The sequence below is a fragment of the Cygnus atratus genome, chromosome 11, assembly GCF_013377495.2.
Source record: "Cygnus atratus isolate AKBS03 ecotype Queensland, Australia chromosome 11, CAtr_DNAZoo_HiC_assembly, whole genome shotgun sequence".
NCBI lineage: Eukaryota > Metazoa > Chordata > Aves > Anseriformes > Anatidae > Cygnus > Cygnus atratus.
In genome coordinates this window covers 21,831,094-21,847,525 of record NC_066372.1, presented here as the reverse complement: position 1 = coordinate 21,847,525, position 16,432 = coordinate 21,831,094, and the positions used below count along the sequence as shown (strand labels likewise).

The 16,432-nt window shown below is 42.9% G+C and overlaps 1 protein-coding gene across 7 annotated transcripts in view; it reads right to left on the bottom strand.

The window, feature by feature from the left end:
• Window positions 1-16,432, bottom strand: part of PPIP5K1 (diphosphoinositol pentakisphosphate kinase 1) — a 54,605-nt gene that overhangs the window by 23,577 nt on the left and 14,596 nt on the right. For 6 of the 7 annotated variants that reach the window (XM_035568890.2, XM_035568889.2, XM_035568891.2 and 3 more), the window contains exons 15-26: window positions 16,322-16,407; window positions 15,784-15,912; window positions 13,300-13,421; window positions 12,379-12,561; window positions 9,944-10,085; window positions 9,081-9,304; window positions 7,892-8,019; window positions 7,293-7,407; window positions 5,755-5,862; window positions 4,362-4,478; window positions 3,871-4,035; window positions 2,722-2,812 (exon numbers count right to left, since the gene is read on the bottom strand). In XM_035568890.2, coding sequence (XP_035424783.1) covers window positions 2,722-2,812; window positions 3,871-4,035; window positions 4,362-4,478; window positions 5,755-5,862; window positions 7,293-7,407; window positions 7,892-8,019; window positions 9,081-9,304; window positions 9,944-10,085; window positions 12,379-12,561; window positions 13,300-13,421; window positions 15,784-15,912; window positions 16,322-16,407 — 1,610 coding nt within the window. The remainder of the gene's footprint in view (window positions 1-2,721; window positions 2,813-3,870; window positions 4,036-4,361; window positions 4,479-5,754; window positions 5,863-7,292; window positions 7,408-7,891; window positions 8,020-9,080; window positions 9,305-9,943; window positions 10,086-12,378; window positions 12,562-13,299; window positions 13,422-15,783; window positions 15,913-16,321; window positions 16,408-16,432) is intronic. The other variant, XM_035568892.2, reaches the window with a different exon arrangement.

The window sequence follows — 16,432 nt, the reverse complement described above, 5'->3', positions numbered from 1 at the left end:
GTGGATGACAGCAATTGTCTATGAATAAACTCTAGGAGTTCACTAACCAAAGTAAACAAACAAACACACATCCTAAAAACATAATGGTATACTAGCAAATTGGTTTTAAGATGTAGCAACACTTGCCAGAAACAGCAGTGTGTACTGGATTATTTTTGTATATTTAATTTTCAGATGTCTATTCAATGTTTCAGATGTTTAAAAATGGACATCCCCTGTTTCCCTATGGGAGAGGAAGTCTCAGAACAAGGCTGTCATCCCCACCAGCAATACACCACCTCTTACTCAAACAGAAAGGAGAGATTTTATCCCATTTCAGTGTTCTTGCAAGCGAAGAAAAGCATTGAAAGATCCCTAGGCTTCTCAAGCCAGAAGCATGCACAATACTGCAGACAATCCGTAATGATGCACTTGCTCCTGCCCAGAAAAATGAGGCATACTCCAAAGCATCACACTGCAAAGACAAAGCAAGCTGCTGCTCTCCCCTTTTCCAAACAGCCATTTTAAGGCATCTTTTAAAATACTCTAAAGACAGAATTCTAGCAAGTATGGCAACAGGGCAATTCTAGGAGCTCTGCCCTGCTCCCCTTTCCTGTATGCCTCAACATACAACGTTATACCAGAAGAGATGCATATGTTCCCTCAGAGATAAATAGCCAGACACTGACAAGGTCAGTGAGTAAGCTCAGCTTCAGAAAAGCTCAGAAACAGCGGTAGCATCTGAATGAACCACCTCATAGCACAGCTGCTGAGACAACTATTAAAGCCAAAGTTCAAGCTCACATGAGTTCTATATTCTTTCTCCAAGAGAGAGAGCATTTCAGATCACAAAGGGGGAAGAAATTAGATTTCTACAAAATAAGCAGGAATATTCCTTGAAGAGCTTGACTTTTAAAGGTAAAGAGGCACCATTCTTTTCAACAGTTCTCAGGCTGAGAGAACTTCACAGAAACAGACATCCTTATAACCAGAGATTGTGCAAGCTGGCATTGCACCACAAGTCTCTTCTGCTCAACCCTTCTTTGCATGCAGCTGCAAGTCTCTACAGACTGAACTGAGTATCCAGCTGTATCTCCTGTCACAGATCTGGTCTCTCAATTCCTACCCAAAGTTTTGCCTCTGCAGAGCTTCACAGTTGGAAGTGATCAGCAAAGGCTTTCCTGCAAGGCAAGTCAGGCAAGAACCTGGTATTAAACCTGATGGGATCACATTTTAAATTTTGTTGTCAAGGAAAAGTAGTCCTCTGCAAGAGTCCGGTATAGCAGTAGTCTTCTCTATCCCCAAAACAGACATTCCTCAGAAACCTCAAAAATGGTATAATATCTATGCTGTAAAATCTGCTTTCCAGAACACATGCCTCCTGGCACTCAGAAATCCAAACAGTGAAGACAGTTTGCACGTTGCATTTGATGTATTCATTCTTCAAACAGATGTCCTTCATTGAGAGAGTGCTATCTTAGAAATTCTCATATTAATTCACATGGATTCACAGATTAACCACAGGTTTCTTCAAGCCTAGTCAAGGCAGTCTATTATAGCTTCCTTAATCCTGCATGTGGTCTGTGAAAGGCAGTAGATATACCACACTCAAAAACCACTATGGCCAAGGTTATTATGCCTTTAAGAAAATAATATGCATCAGCATTACTTCTTCGACTTTTCCAACTGGCTGGAGCTATAGGTTGCAGACTCCATGGATATTTCCTTATCATTCCAAAGAAAATTCAATTAACTTGGCAAGAATTAGTTTCCAAAGAAGCTAATCATTCAAAAGTGACCAAAAAAAAAAAAAGATTAGGCCTTTCAGAAAACCCTTGGCTGCAGGATGCCCACATAACAGGGAAAAGAACTGGTAAATCAGAACTTCTGCAAGGAAATCTACGGCCATGCCTCAAAGCCAAAATGTAAAAAATGGCTTTAAAGAAAAAGAAAGTGAGCATAACTTGGGCACTTCCACCTCCTGGTGCTTATTAGTCATCTTCAGGATCTAGGTTTCTCAGCTACTTTAAAACTCATGACACCAAAGACTGCTATTCACCTTCCAAACAGATCTTGCTTTAGCAAAAATATTTCAGGAAAAAATTCCACTATTAACACATAGTTTAGCTTAGGTTGGCAGGGAATGGTATCCTCAAGGACACATGGAGAACACCAACTGCCCCAAAATATTTTCTGCCACTGGCTACCATGCAAAGAACAGCTAACCAGTGGATCCTAGCTCAACTGAAGCTGTCAAAACACTGCAGCAGATGACAGAGCTGTTCCATACAAGAGTTCTTTATGAAACAAAGCTAGAAATAAAATAGTCTTACATGAAGAGCAGCTTTGTTTGTAAATTACCGTTCTTCAGATCACAAAGCATACTAGTTCTCACGTGAAATCACCTCTTCTTACTAAGGTTAAAAATGGTGTAACAAATGATAGCAACACAGAAGCAGAAGTCCAGTCTCTAAGTACACAGGTTGCTCTGTTGTTTCGTGCTATAAAGGATGACAGGTACGTCTTCTGTTGCTAGAAACTGAAGAAGAAGATCATACACAAAAGGCATTACAATAAGATAGCCTTTATAGCAGTCTAGGCAGTAACACTACAAGAAGAGAGAACACATATACACAGACATACAAGGAACTTAAGCCAGATGTATATGGGAAGGGACAGACAGACGCACGCAAAAATACAGAGGTACAGGTGAACAGGCTGAGTATAGGTCAAGTACAGTACCTAAGCCACTTTGCTTCATCTCAGAAGACTGCCTTGAGTAAGTGCTGAAGAGGCGATAACCTCCTGATTTGGAAGAAGATTCAGAAAGTACCTGCAAAAAGAGATAGTATAGTTAGTGTCATGCCCTAAGTTACCCACTGATGTCAAAAGCCTTTATACACCCATAAAAAGTAAAGAAAAGTGTCTCTTCCTTAAAAATCACAATTTTCAAGCATACAGGTACTTGTATGCTAAGCTTGTGACAGTGTGTGCTCAATTTTAATTTCAGGTTTGTGTTGGGTTACGGAACAGTAGAGATTTCAGAAGTATGAAGGGATTCCTGTACTAAGCTCCTCGTATCCCAAAACTCTTGTTGGAAACACTGGGACATACAGTTCCTTCTTAAGCAGCAGAAATGTCCCCTTAAATATAGCATGCGCTCACTACAAAGAGCCCCCACATACTGCAGACAAAGATTACAGCACAAATGACACAGAGACAGAAGACAGCTAACAAACATCCCAAACTCTAACTTTCTGCTTTCACTGGCTCAGAAAATAGATACCAAAAATGCCCATGAAACACCCTGAAGGTGTCAGCTACCTGCTGACTGTGAAGCTAGCCTTATGCCATACAAATAGCCATGAAAGAGAGTAGTAAGATCAATAAAATCAATCTCTGTTGCTTTAGCAGATCAGAGACTGACAGCTCTAAACCCTATGACAGATTAAATACTCTAATAAACCTGCCAGTTAGCAGGGACCTCTGGTTTGCATGAGACCACAGATAGGAAACAGGAACAAGAAATGGGGAGCTGAACTGTGAGATGCAAAGGCTGGAATCTAAGGGAACACAAAGATAACAATGTGGCAAGGTGAACAGGTTGCAAGCAATCTGGTGGCTGGAACATGAATGCCTTTACAGAGCATGTAATCTAAATATACTTGTGTTTTTCAAGCATTTCCTTACTTGCTCTTCCTCATCAATTCCCTGTTTCTTCAGTGAGGAGTTTGGTAGGTCAGCTTTCCAAAAAATCCCTGTTCAAATTCCATCCCCAAATCAATCCACAGAATCAACTCAAAATCTGGCATGTTAAGAGGAACCTCAGGAAACTAAAACTAGGCAAAAGACCTTCACTAGAACGACCTAGACAGCCCGTTGCACTATTACCTCCATGGACCCTGTCTTCCGGTTCCTGATCAATGGTGATCTTCGCTGAATGCTGACCGGCTCAGAGGGCTGCGGAGACATTTGCTGTGCACGATTTGGCTCATCAATGCCCTTCTCTTTGGAGAGGTCCTCCAGGCTGCCTTGGTCTGTTTTTTTGTCCTCATTCTGCAGTAGGAAACACTGACAGCTCCAGGCACTGCCCAGGGCATTTACTCTAGGCTCATATCTCCAGCTCTGCTAAGCTCAGTGAGATATAGCATTCTGCTTTCTCCTTACACAAAGACTGTCCTGAAAAGCCCACGAAGTTAGGCAGAGAACATAACCCACTTAGAGTCCTCAGGCACAAGACTAAAGGCCAGAGGAGAACATGCTGCTGGAGACTGGACTGCAGCAGGGCCCAGCAGAGCAGCATGGGGTCTGACAGATCCATGCTCACCATGTCCCCAGCACGCAGGCCACAGTGTCACTCTTGTCTAGGACAACGTGCTCACCTCTGCTGATGCAGGCCGAAAGCCAAATCCCGTGGGGACATTTCTGTCTTCCTCACAGCCTTTCACACCAGGGCTGAAATGCAGCTCCACATGGAAACGCTCTTCTGAAGATGGGTCCTGTGAACACGAGTGATAGGGAATAAATAAACGAATAAAAATCAATCCCATTGTCAGCACAGGCCATGATCTGGACTTAGGTCAGCCCACCATGCTGGTGCAGCACGCATCCCAAGCACATCCTTTTGGAAGAAAGGCAGAAGCAACAAGGAACCACAAACATACTGTCTCTAGGTTTGTCTCATCCAAAAGGACAGCCCTTATTAGCACAAAGCTGAGGCATTCAAACTGTTGTTATTTTGTGACAACAGCCACCAGAAGACCAAAACAGCATCAGGCTATATGTATATATACAAACCTAAAGCATAGCCCCTTCTGATCCATTCCTGTTGCAAAATCAGAACTTACTGGCACAGGGAGAGATGGGTTCCCTCCTATAACTTTCATCAAGTTACTCCAAGATTTAAGTAACTGTCTCTCATATTCATTTAAAACTTATATATATATATAACTTACAAAAAACTTATATATATATTTATTTATATATATATATTTAAAAGGTAGCCAGAGCTTTTACAGGATCTGGCACTAATGAAAAGCCCAAGTTTCATCATCTCAATTCACTAACAGACTTACACCACTCAAGATCTCTATTCTACTATTAAAATCCCACATCAGCTCTCTGAATACAAAATTCTAATTCTAAAGCTTACAGAAAAAAGGGACTGCTCCCCTCACCCACTACAACCTCCTGCAGTACAGGTCACCAAACCTGGGATTCAGTATGTACAATCCAGTGTCAAAACTATTTATGGACATCACTGTCACCTTCCATATTCCATCTGTTTTTTTAAGTGATTATCTTTACTTCCTGAAGATATCAGTATATACTTCCCTAACTATATCAATCTATTTCTGTTCAGTTAAATAAAAGAAGTTTATGAATGTGGGATTTATGGACATTTTCTAGAACTATTCTGAATAAACTGTCAAATATAATTTGGTTTTATTTTGTTTTTCTTACTGTTCATTTGTAATTAATAGTAAGAAACACCAAATGATTTTGCTTTAGGACATGCTTTAAAATAGCTAGTATCAATTACGTAAGTTTGGTGTTACTGATCAGGATGGCATTCTGCTTACATGTAACAAACATTAACTGAGTCACTTCCTCTCACCTAAAAATAAAAACTAGCGGTTGTGTAAATGATCCATCCATCATTATTTACAAGGTGAGAGAGCTCAGGTCACAAACTTCCCAGCTGAACACATCTCTCAGGGGACTGTGCCTTGCATCATGGCAGGAAGGATTTTGTCCTACAGCTATATCCCTCACCTTGTTGTTGTCCTCGTAGAGCATGATAACAATCTGGGTCATGTAGTTCAGCTCTGAGATAGCACTCAAATAGTCCATGGCTCTCTTCCACTGCTGGTCTTTGTTCTCCTGATATATACACATAAACAGTCGCATGGAATAAGCAACAGCAGACACCTTGCAGCATTCAGTGAAATGGGTCTGAGAGACTTAGCCTCTCCACGAGGTAACAGCATTGTCAGGACAAAAACATCTTGCTTAACTTGCATGAAGAGAGATGACCTTGCAATGAGGGCAGGATGCTTACAGTAAGGAGCAATTGCATAGAGGGATACTACAGCTACCCATACAATCCACGTGCAGTTCTGAGCACATCCAGATGCAAGCCCCCTACGCCATGCTGACTGAAGAAAAGCATAACCCACAGCGGTACCCAAACACAGTCATTCTCAGTGTTCTACAGAACGAGTATCTTAGAGAAATCACAGAAAAGCACAAGGAATGAACTGGTAAATAAAGGACTGAGTGAAGCTGCTTGTACACAATGCTGAATGATGTCTACAGAGCCACGCTGGACCCTTGGGCTCCACAAGGCAGGGCAGCCCACCCGTAACTGTTTCCCAGCACTGCTAGGGATTGGCCATACCTAAAGTGCCACTCATGCTGCTGTGGAGTGTCCCACCACCTTGATGGACATGAAATGAACCCCATCGGTACATATGAACTAAGATGCAGCTTAACATTCTTATACTGGCAAGACGGCATCCTCTGACACTTGAGTGGGGAATAAAGCAGCATCTTACAGAGTGAGCAAGTAATACAGAGGTACTTGCATGATGGCTGCCTGCAGATATAGGTAGCTTCCAAAGACATCAGAAATCACACCTGATAAACAACCCCAAACTCTCATGGCTTTTGAGAACACCATGCTTAAAAGCAGGTAGATAAATCATAGTCTAAAGCAGAGCTTTTCTCAAGGTCTGCATGATGATTCCTTCAGGAAGTAGATTATGAGAGCACAGGAAGAGGCTGGATTGGATGAGTTAGTCCCCTAAAACTCTGTCATCTGTCCCTCTGGTACAGAACACCCCCTATGCATTTGCAACCCCAAGTCAATTTTCCTGTAAGCAAACTGATTTTCTTGACTTAGAATTGACCGAAAAACACTAAATAACAGTGACTGCATAACTTTTTAAATAAAGAGCTGAAGGAGGCAGGAAGAAATTCCTGCATCACCACTGCCTCATATTGCTATCTTCCTACACAGGCAAGTGGTCTAGACTCATCTAAAATCAACAGAACTTTTGGAGAAAACATGCCTCTGGACAAGTAAGGCAGGCAATGTCAGGAAAGAGGAAGACCAATCCTCCTACATGCCAGAAAGGCAGGAAGCTGCAACATGCAAACACAGCAGAAATGGAGTAGGCCAGAGGCCATTGATGCACATCATTACTGGGAACACTGCCTAAAGGGGCAACCTACAAACACTGTCTACCTTGGAAAGGGTTACTGAGAAAAAGCGGGGAGGCTTACTCTGTGAGCACTGCTGGAACACTTACATCCAGGAGCCCCCCATAGCGGAAGATGCTGAGCAGAGAGTGCACATGGCTCTCACTGGTGAAGTATAACCGTGTCCGAACATGGCGACCTGGTGACAAAACTCCTCTTGAGTACCTAAAAAAAATGTTTAGCCCCATGTTACTCACAGTCTGCCAGTGTATTAACATCTATCATACAGCACCATTTCTGTTTACTTAACAAGAAAATCATACACTGGGAACTGTCAAAGAGACGCAGGAACAGAACAAGCAGAGTGAACATTAGGCACAGAAGCAGCGAGTGGTAGAGACACAGACATGCAGAAGTGCCTACATCACACTAGCACTTGCCCCTTGCAGAGACAGGAATGAAAGTACCACCATCCAGCTACAATCGGTTTAAGCTTCTTTGGCACCTTGGCTCACTCTCAGCAGTCTCAATGTGCCTTTCCATTTCCCTTCCACTTCAAGGAGCATCAGACAAACCAAAGGACACACCAGGAGGGAGCAGCGTATGTTCAGTGCCTCCTCACACACCAGTATACTCTTCTGCATGGCTCCCACACACTGCTCCAAAGCTGGCCCTCCCCACCAATAACAGCATGCAGCACAGCCCTTACAAAGGATGTAGCTTGTTGACAGACTCATCTTCATGGGTTCTCTGTAGGTCCAACTGGATCTTTTTAATGAGAGGAAGACAAAAGCCAATAGCAATTTCCAGTTTCTCCTCCTTATTAATTCCATATTCCTGCAGGAAAACAAAACAAAAAACAAAACAAACGAACACACAATAGATATCTTTGAGCCTTTGTTCTTTGCCACATCTTAAGATGAAAGGAGGCTGGACTTCCACAGTCCTGTCCACATACAGAACTACAGTTAAGCAAGGCCAGAAAGGGAAACACCACTCAGCAACTTTCTCATTTTTTCCACATATTGAGGAGGGTGACAGAGGACAGAGGCTCCTCCAAGAATCCTAGTCTGCCTGAACACAACTATCAGTAGACTTTCAACAACTGAGAGAGACAAGTACCCAACAGGGAACTTCCTCTCAGGACACACACAATTTGATGTATGAACACACATACCCAGATCTGTCACAAGCAGTAATGCAACAACTGCTATTTGCAGTGATAAAACTTGAAGAGCTAAGCTGTAAATGGCCAAAGGACCTCTCACCAGGAATAGTGTGGGAAAGCTTAGAAGCCCACTTCTGCCTTACATGGGCCCAAGGCAACTGGACCCTGCTGTTAGAAGCTCATTTCACATAAATGAAAGATTTGTGCCTCAAGTGGGACAGAACAATGGTGAATAAAGAGATCTATTGCAAATGGCCCTCCTTTCCCCTCCCATTTATACATGCAAAAATTTTGTGAGAAGCAATCCAACTTTGCAAACTCAAAAAGTCCTAGTTTAACAAGGACATTAGATCTACCATAAAAAGCCTTCACTTTAACACAGAAAACCCTACCCCAGGTACAATCTTGTGTGTGGAAGATGGGATGTTGTACAGAGCACACACTCAACTCGAAGCTGTGCTACAATGCACTGTGATGAACATGGGAAAGCTGCTGCATCACCTGTTGATTGCTCTAATGCTGCTAGAATCCTCATCCATGAAGAAAGCACTGCCATATCTTAAGTCATATATGGTTTTGGCATTATACAAACAGTAAGAGAGATATCTGAGAAATATCTGTGATACACTGCTTTAAAAGTTAATGTGCAGGAGATGCAAGAAAAAACAGACAGAGAATAGGTCAGAAAGTGGCACCACAGATATCTTCACACAGGCAGGACAGGCTATACCTGGGGTATGATCACATCTGCCAGGGCTTTAGAGAGTCTGAAGAGCTCAGCTGTGCCTTCCAGTTTCAGTGCACAGTTGTGCTGCACATCATACTTGATGCAGTCATAGATATCGGGGATCTTGCTGATGTCGTAACGGCCATTCTTCATGCGAAAATCTCTCTCCAGCTTACTCCAGCGTTGCAGCATCAGTTCCAAAGTCTCGCTGTGGTACAGCTGCAGGTCTAAACAGCAGAGAACACAAAAACGCATTCACATCCTGCCTAATTCCATGTAGATTTCAAGTGACAGCTACAACTGACTTCTCCCAGCATAGAAGGCATTATGCCACCCACAGGAATCCAAGCCTGGAAAAGCCACTGGACCTGTTGCACTGCATCTTAACCTGCAGCAATAAATTATTTCTGAAATATCTGAAAAAAGTGACACTGCTTTCCTTACAGCTTGTCTACCATAGAATATGTCAGTGTCCCACATCCCACAGGTGCCTTTATCCAGCCTCTGTGCTGTTATAAGGAAAACTCTCAGAGGTCAGCAAGTCATGACCCAAAGAACTTGCCTACAGCCTTGACCTACCCTCCAAGACATTCCTGAAAAAGCCAAGCATATCCCTCCAGGCCATAGTGCTGCTGATTATATTCCTTCTAAAACCAAGACACATATTACATTTCTGTTGCATTACAGCTCTCTTTACCAGTAGCTGAAAGCAGAATAGGAGCCTTCTATATCAATAGCACATACAAAATTTCACTCTACAATTTCTTTGCTATAGTTACATATATAAACCACAGTGATGTTTGGGAGCTCTGAAGTCAGAAGAATAAATGAATCTGCTGCAGACCCTTTCCAGCTCTGATGCTTGCCTGCAGATTTTGGGTCTTCCAGACGTTTTCGTATCTGGGAGGTGAGATTCTCAATCAGGGTGAACACCTGGTTACAGATCTCTACTGGATTCTGGATAAAGGTCATGGAATTGAGCAGAGAAGCACTACCTGTAGGTGCTAGCTGAGAGAAGATAACAATAGAGATTAGTTAGTAGCTTTACAGACTGTGAACACAAAATACCTGCCTTCTTCAGCTGCCCTGCTTTAAAACTAGGTACTAAAGTTGCATTCCCAGCCAAGTGTAATAATCTGGCATAACGCTCAAGGTAATTAGGCATGTTCTTAGAACCAAACTCAGAGATAGCAAACAACTGTCCCTGTCAGATCAGACCTTCCTCCACCTACAATATCCACTCTTGGCTTACTTTGCTTCTGTGCTTGAACAGAAGGGCTCCACAGGTGTTTTAAGTATTTTTCTGAGGTGATAAATATATTCCTTAATGGTAATGGGTTTCAGTTCTGTAAACATATCTCAGAGTCTGGGAAAAAGTATTCTGTAATCATATCTCAGAGTCTGGGAAAAATAAAGTGTCTAGGGACTGGTTGGAGAGGCAGCTACAGTGCTGGATGTAGTATATGCCCTCTACTCTTCAGTTACCAGACACTGACAGGACCACGTAAGGGTTTGTATCCAAAAGATCTGTTCATATGTACACGAAAGATCTAGCATCTGGCAAAGGTGAACTGCCCACCCACAGCAAATTGGATTGTTCCAGGCAGCATGCAGCAATGCACCCTAATCAGGGAGCCCCAGAGAAGATAAGGACAGAAAAGTCTTCTTGCTTTATGTCACCTATATTACCGACGTGGTTTCCTGTAAGGCCGGGATAAACAAAGCCTATTGCATTTGGTTCTTGTGCTTACAGCCTTAGTCTCTGACACAATCTTATCCGTCCAAATCATGAGCCACAACATACAAAAATAGGAGCTCAAAGATTCACTGGCTTGAAAACCAAGAAGGAAGATTGTGACCATCTAGCCTCACCACATGCAAATCACAGGCTCACGCAGCAGTCCCAGAACCAAATCCAGAACTTCTAGTTGGACTACAGAAAGGAGCTTTTCCAAAGACAAACTGGCATCTGAAGCATGTTCAGCAAGCTTTGTATCAACATAGACCTTAATGAAATTAGATAGTGAAAGGGGGAAAAAAGTCACATGAAATGCTGTCTTTTCTGCATAGAGATCACTTACGAAAGATAGTTACTTTGGGTTTATAGATTCAAAGTTCACCCTACTCCATATCAAGTTGTTTCAAAAGTTCATCATAGTTCCTATTGAATCATGTTTAAGTCTCTCTGCTGCAAAACATACTATTTTTAACCCCTAGCTGGCACAATCAATCTGATTTAAATAGCAAGCAACTCACATTGCTATGCATATGATTCCTGTACTGGGGCTATCAGGTACAGCATACAGTACATATAGTATACAGTACAGTATACACTTGCGCAGAGCTGCTAAAAATCCAGATTCCTGGTTAGGGGAGAAGGGAAAGGGAGGGAATAAACCAGTGAGAGCTACCACACTGGCAGGCTATTCTGGGACCACTTTCCCATCCTGCAGAGAAGTAACTGGGGAGGAATTTTCTCTTACACAGAAGAGGCAATGTCTTTTGCAGCTTTTCAGCTGAACCCGCTGCTCTTTTCAACATCACCCCCCTTTTGAATGTAGTTCCCATTCTCTGCCCTAGACCCGCACATTTTCCCTACAGTTTTGTGCAAGAGCATACATAGAAGGTCATGCGACTGTGGTCAGCTTATTGCAGGACCCATTGTTTATAAAAAGCCCTTTAGTTTTTGACACTCCAGCATCAATGTTGGGTAGTGTTTTCTATACGGCACTGAAGAAAGAGGTTTTTGTAGCGTCCTCACTAAAAATTCCCCTAGATCTATTTTTTTAAATTTTAACCTGTACGAGACATAGTTCACAAGACTAGATGAGCAACTTCTTCCACAACAGCTTGGAGCTTTCCTCTAACAAGGGTTACACTGATTTCACACACTGAAAATCTTTGAAAAAAATGCCAAATGTCAGTCAATCACATATTTGTACATGCATTTATAAAACAGGTTTGTCAAACCCATTTTCTTCTGGCATAGCAATGAGAATAAAATGCACTGGGACTTCTAAAGGGAGAGAAAGGTACCATGATGATGATTCTTGAAGTGGACAAGTGGACACCGGAACAACTGTGAGGATTTCCACTTGGAGACGTACAGGGACTGTTACTCCCCCAAATCCTTCCTTTGCCATTCCTAAGCTCTATTTATATCCTGCAATTCTGACTAGAGTTGATCTGAGACTAACAGAACTACTGTTCACATCCCAGCCAGCTTCACATCTTAAACTACTGCAGCAACGCTATTCTCCTTCTAGACACAGGAAGCTCTAAGACTATGCAGGTGCTTTACCTTCTCATAATCCTCTTCACAGAACTCAGCATCCTTCTGCATGATTTCATGCAGTCGTGCCTTCACTCTGTGTTGACAGCTGCTAAGAGAATCACTGTCACTGTCCAGGAGACCATTCATATTGGCACTTTTCACCATTTGCACCAGGATGGGGGTCAGCTCTCCTTCCAAGGCCAGCAGACCCTAATACAACAGAGGACAAGATTTCAGCTATGTGCAACCCATGCAACAAACATTTCTGTTAGTTTCAAGGCCAACCTTCAGTCAACTTGAGTGAAATCTCAACTGTCCTTGAAGAGCATTTTTACAGCACCAGCATCTATTTTTTCTAGCATCAGCATCAGCCATTTTTCTAGGCAAAACACCATCTCTGCCTGCAGCAGTCCCAGATTTGTCTAGGCAATCCTTAAGCAGGCAACACAATTTGCTGGAAAATGTTGATACAGCAGAGGCTCTGAAGAACAGCTACGGTTACCACAGGATCCCCCTTGGCTCAAGCTGTAACCGCAGATGAATCTGTCTCCTCCCCAGCCTTCACCCCAAAATGCACCAAAGACATTTGCTGTCTGGGCACCGAAGACATTTGCCCTCTGGCTGCGCAGTCAGAAACTTTCATTTTGTAGGCAATTAATACTCAGTAATGTGTTCTAACATTAAACACCAGCAATACTCTGTAAGTAACTCCTCAAGTCAGAGTCCTATATTGGGCATAATACCAAAGACAACATACATGTGCAGCTACACCGGGTTTCCAGTGCTGCCCCACAAACTTGCTATTAGCATAGCGTACCACTGCCCTCCCAACAGGCAGCTGGAAACTCCTAGGACAGTTCCTTCCTCATCACCAGATGTTTTCTTTTAGAATTGTCATATTCTAAGACCAATGTAGCAGAATTAGCAGATGCCCAAGAGAGGAAGAACCTTTGCAAAAGCTGCTGCTGTCATCTGAACTCGTCCCTCATCGGAGGCATAAATCTTGAGATCATGACGGTATGTGCTGTGCAGTCTGAGCAGGCCACATCCAGGGAAACCAGCATAATCACCTGGAACAGAGAACAAGGTCAAAATAGTATTCTGACGTCTGCAAAACTATCAGCTGAGTATACTGCAGAATACCACTACTTTAGACAACAAACTTCCTTGCAGTAACAAAGTTTTGTAGAGAATTAATCACTTTCACAGCTAGCATTTAGGCTGCTCCAAAACACAGAGCTCTAGCCAATACATGAAGCCTGAAAATCTGTTTCAGGTTAAACTGGGAAAGTTCATTTTGAGGAAGAAATTGAGGATTCACCAGTAAAGGTCTGATGCTGTCTAAATGTTGCAGCAACCCTCTCCCAACAGTCTGTAACTGTTTTGCTAGCTTGAATGCCCCTGTGCAGAATAAAGCAGCACAACAGAATTGCCTCCTTCTATTTGTTCTCTGCACAAAAGCAAGTACTGCTGCCATGAGAACTGCAGCCAGAGCTAGCCAGTAATGAAGCACCTGGCTTCCAAAGCATATCCTGTACAGCTACAGTTATCTTGTGGCATGAAAAATAGTTTATTTATGATGGCTGAGTCAACCAGAGGAGACAGATCAGTAATGAGAGAAAGCAACTCATGCAGCTTTGAGTCTGACCCTCCAAAAACAGTATAGTGGTGACTCATTTGCTATTGGATGGAATCCCATGATGAATTTGTACAGTACCCAGTCACACTGGATGAGAAGATGGGGACGCGGCTCCCAGCTCTGAGCTCATAATTCAGAGAAACACTCTGCTAGATAAGGACAGACATTAGACAGAAGTCAGCTGTATATCTGTACAAAGCTGCCATGTACCAACTGCTCTCCAGGAACTGTGACACAGCATCTCACTGCAGATTAAGATCTCTCCCCAAGTGCAGGACTTTGCACTTCTCCTTGTTGAACTTCATGAGGCTCCTGTCAGCCCATTTCTCCAGCCTGTCCAGTTCCCTCTGGATGGCAGTATGACCCCCTGGCGTATCTGCTGCTCCTTCAAGTTTCGTGTCATCTGCAAACTTGCTGAGGGTACACTCTGCCCCATCATCCAGATCATTAATGAAAACGTTAAACAAGCCTGGACCCAATATTGACCTCAGGGGTATACCACTAGTTACTGACCCCTAACTAGACTTCACGCCATGATCATCACCCTCTGGTCCTGGTCATTTAGCCAGCTTTTGGTCCTCACCACTGTCTGCCCATCTAGTCTATACTTACTTCATCAGATTCTCTGTGAGGATTTTATGGGAGACGGCATCAAAGGTCTTACTGAAAATATCCTCTGCTCTTCCTTCATCTACCAAGCCAGTCACTTCACTGCAGTTTATCAGGTTGGTTAATCATGCTTTTCCTTTGTGAACTCATGCTGCCAACTCCCAATCAACTTCCTATCCTTCATGTGCTTGTAAACAGTTTTGAGGATTAGTTGCTCCATCACCTTTCCAGGGATCAAGGTGTAGATGACCAACCTGCAGCTCCCTTGGTCCTCCTTCTCGCCAGTTTTGAAGATAGAAGTGACATTTCCTTTCCTCCAGTCCTCAGGCACCTCCTCCAGTCACAATGATCTTTCAAAGATAATCTACGGTGGCCTTTCAATGACATCTGCTGCCTCCTTCAACACTCATGGGGGCATCCCATCAGAACCCATGGACTTGCATACGTCCATTTTGCTTTAGTATTCCCTAACCTGATCCTCTTCCACCTAGGTTAATTCTCCCTTATTCTAGAAGAAAATCTTCTCCAATTCACCTTAAATTATCTTAAGTGAATCGGTCTCATCAGACCGATATAGAAGTATATTACTTCTGACTCTTCTTTACTTGGATGAGAAAGGCAATCTCAGTCTTTTGTTGTTGTTGGCAGGGGGTGGGCTCCTGGCTCTGTACTAGGTGCTTTTCACAGTCACAGAATTAAGGTAGAAAAAATACAGGTTATTTCACTATTGCCCTGTCCCAAGGCATAATTATCCGTGTTCCAAGACAGATTTCCTCTGTTCTCTATATCTGACCTAATTTCATTCTTAATAAATATATAAATTCTGAAGTGTTGCTGCATCAGGATTATTTTGTTAGACTTGCTTCTCTTTTCTGAATACAGGCAGATTAATTGAAAGAGGCTTTTCCAGCCCTAGTGATTCTATGTCCCATACTAAGACATTCTGAAGTTTAACCACTGCAACAAACACTGCTGGCTAGCTTAGCTATCTTTGGTTGCAAAGCCCACTTGAATTATTTATCCTTATCAGGTCAACTCAAAAGAACAAAAACAGTGATGACCTGAATCACAAAGGCTGCACACAACCTACAGACATATGAGCATTCCTCGCACTGGTGATTACCTGGGCTAAGCAACCTGGTACAGTCACAGGACAGGACCTAAGATGCATTTAAAAAGCTTACCTTGGCCACCAGGGTACATACAGCGAAAGGCTCGCCCCAGCTCTTCTGCCTGGACTCTTCCTGCTGGTGTCAACTCTCCACCCCACTTCAGCACCAGGAGAAGAGAAGGGGAAGACTCTCTGCGACCTTCTAGGAGACAAACAGGTACTCACTATGTCAGATCTCAAAGCTGAGCTTGCAGTGGGAGAGGATGAGAGGAAGAAGTTGCCACCAGAGCCTTGCAGAGCATTCTCAGCACAAGTCTGACCCAGAATCCACAAGAATCAAGCCAGCAAGTACCAAATTAAGAACCACTACTTTCAGATGGAATAGGCTGACATTCACTAAATTGGAAACATAAGCCCTGTGGCACCATCCAGGGTGTACTGGTACACTACATTGTGTATCGCTTCACCCCTTCTTATGATGGCAGCAAAGATAGGATTAATGGGTCATTAATTCTGCTAGTATATCCAGGGGTCTTTATAGGTAGGATAGCTGTACACACTCTTAAACACCAGGCTTTAAAGATCATGGCAGCAATGTCTGATTTCTTTACCTTCGTCTTCACTTGCAGCTTTTGGATGTCCATGAGGCAGATAGGTCAACTGCACCTTACGGTTAATGCCAGAAAAATGTCCATACCTATCACAGTGAGAGGGGGAAAAAT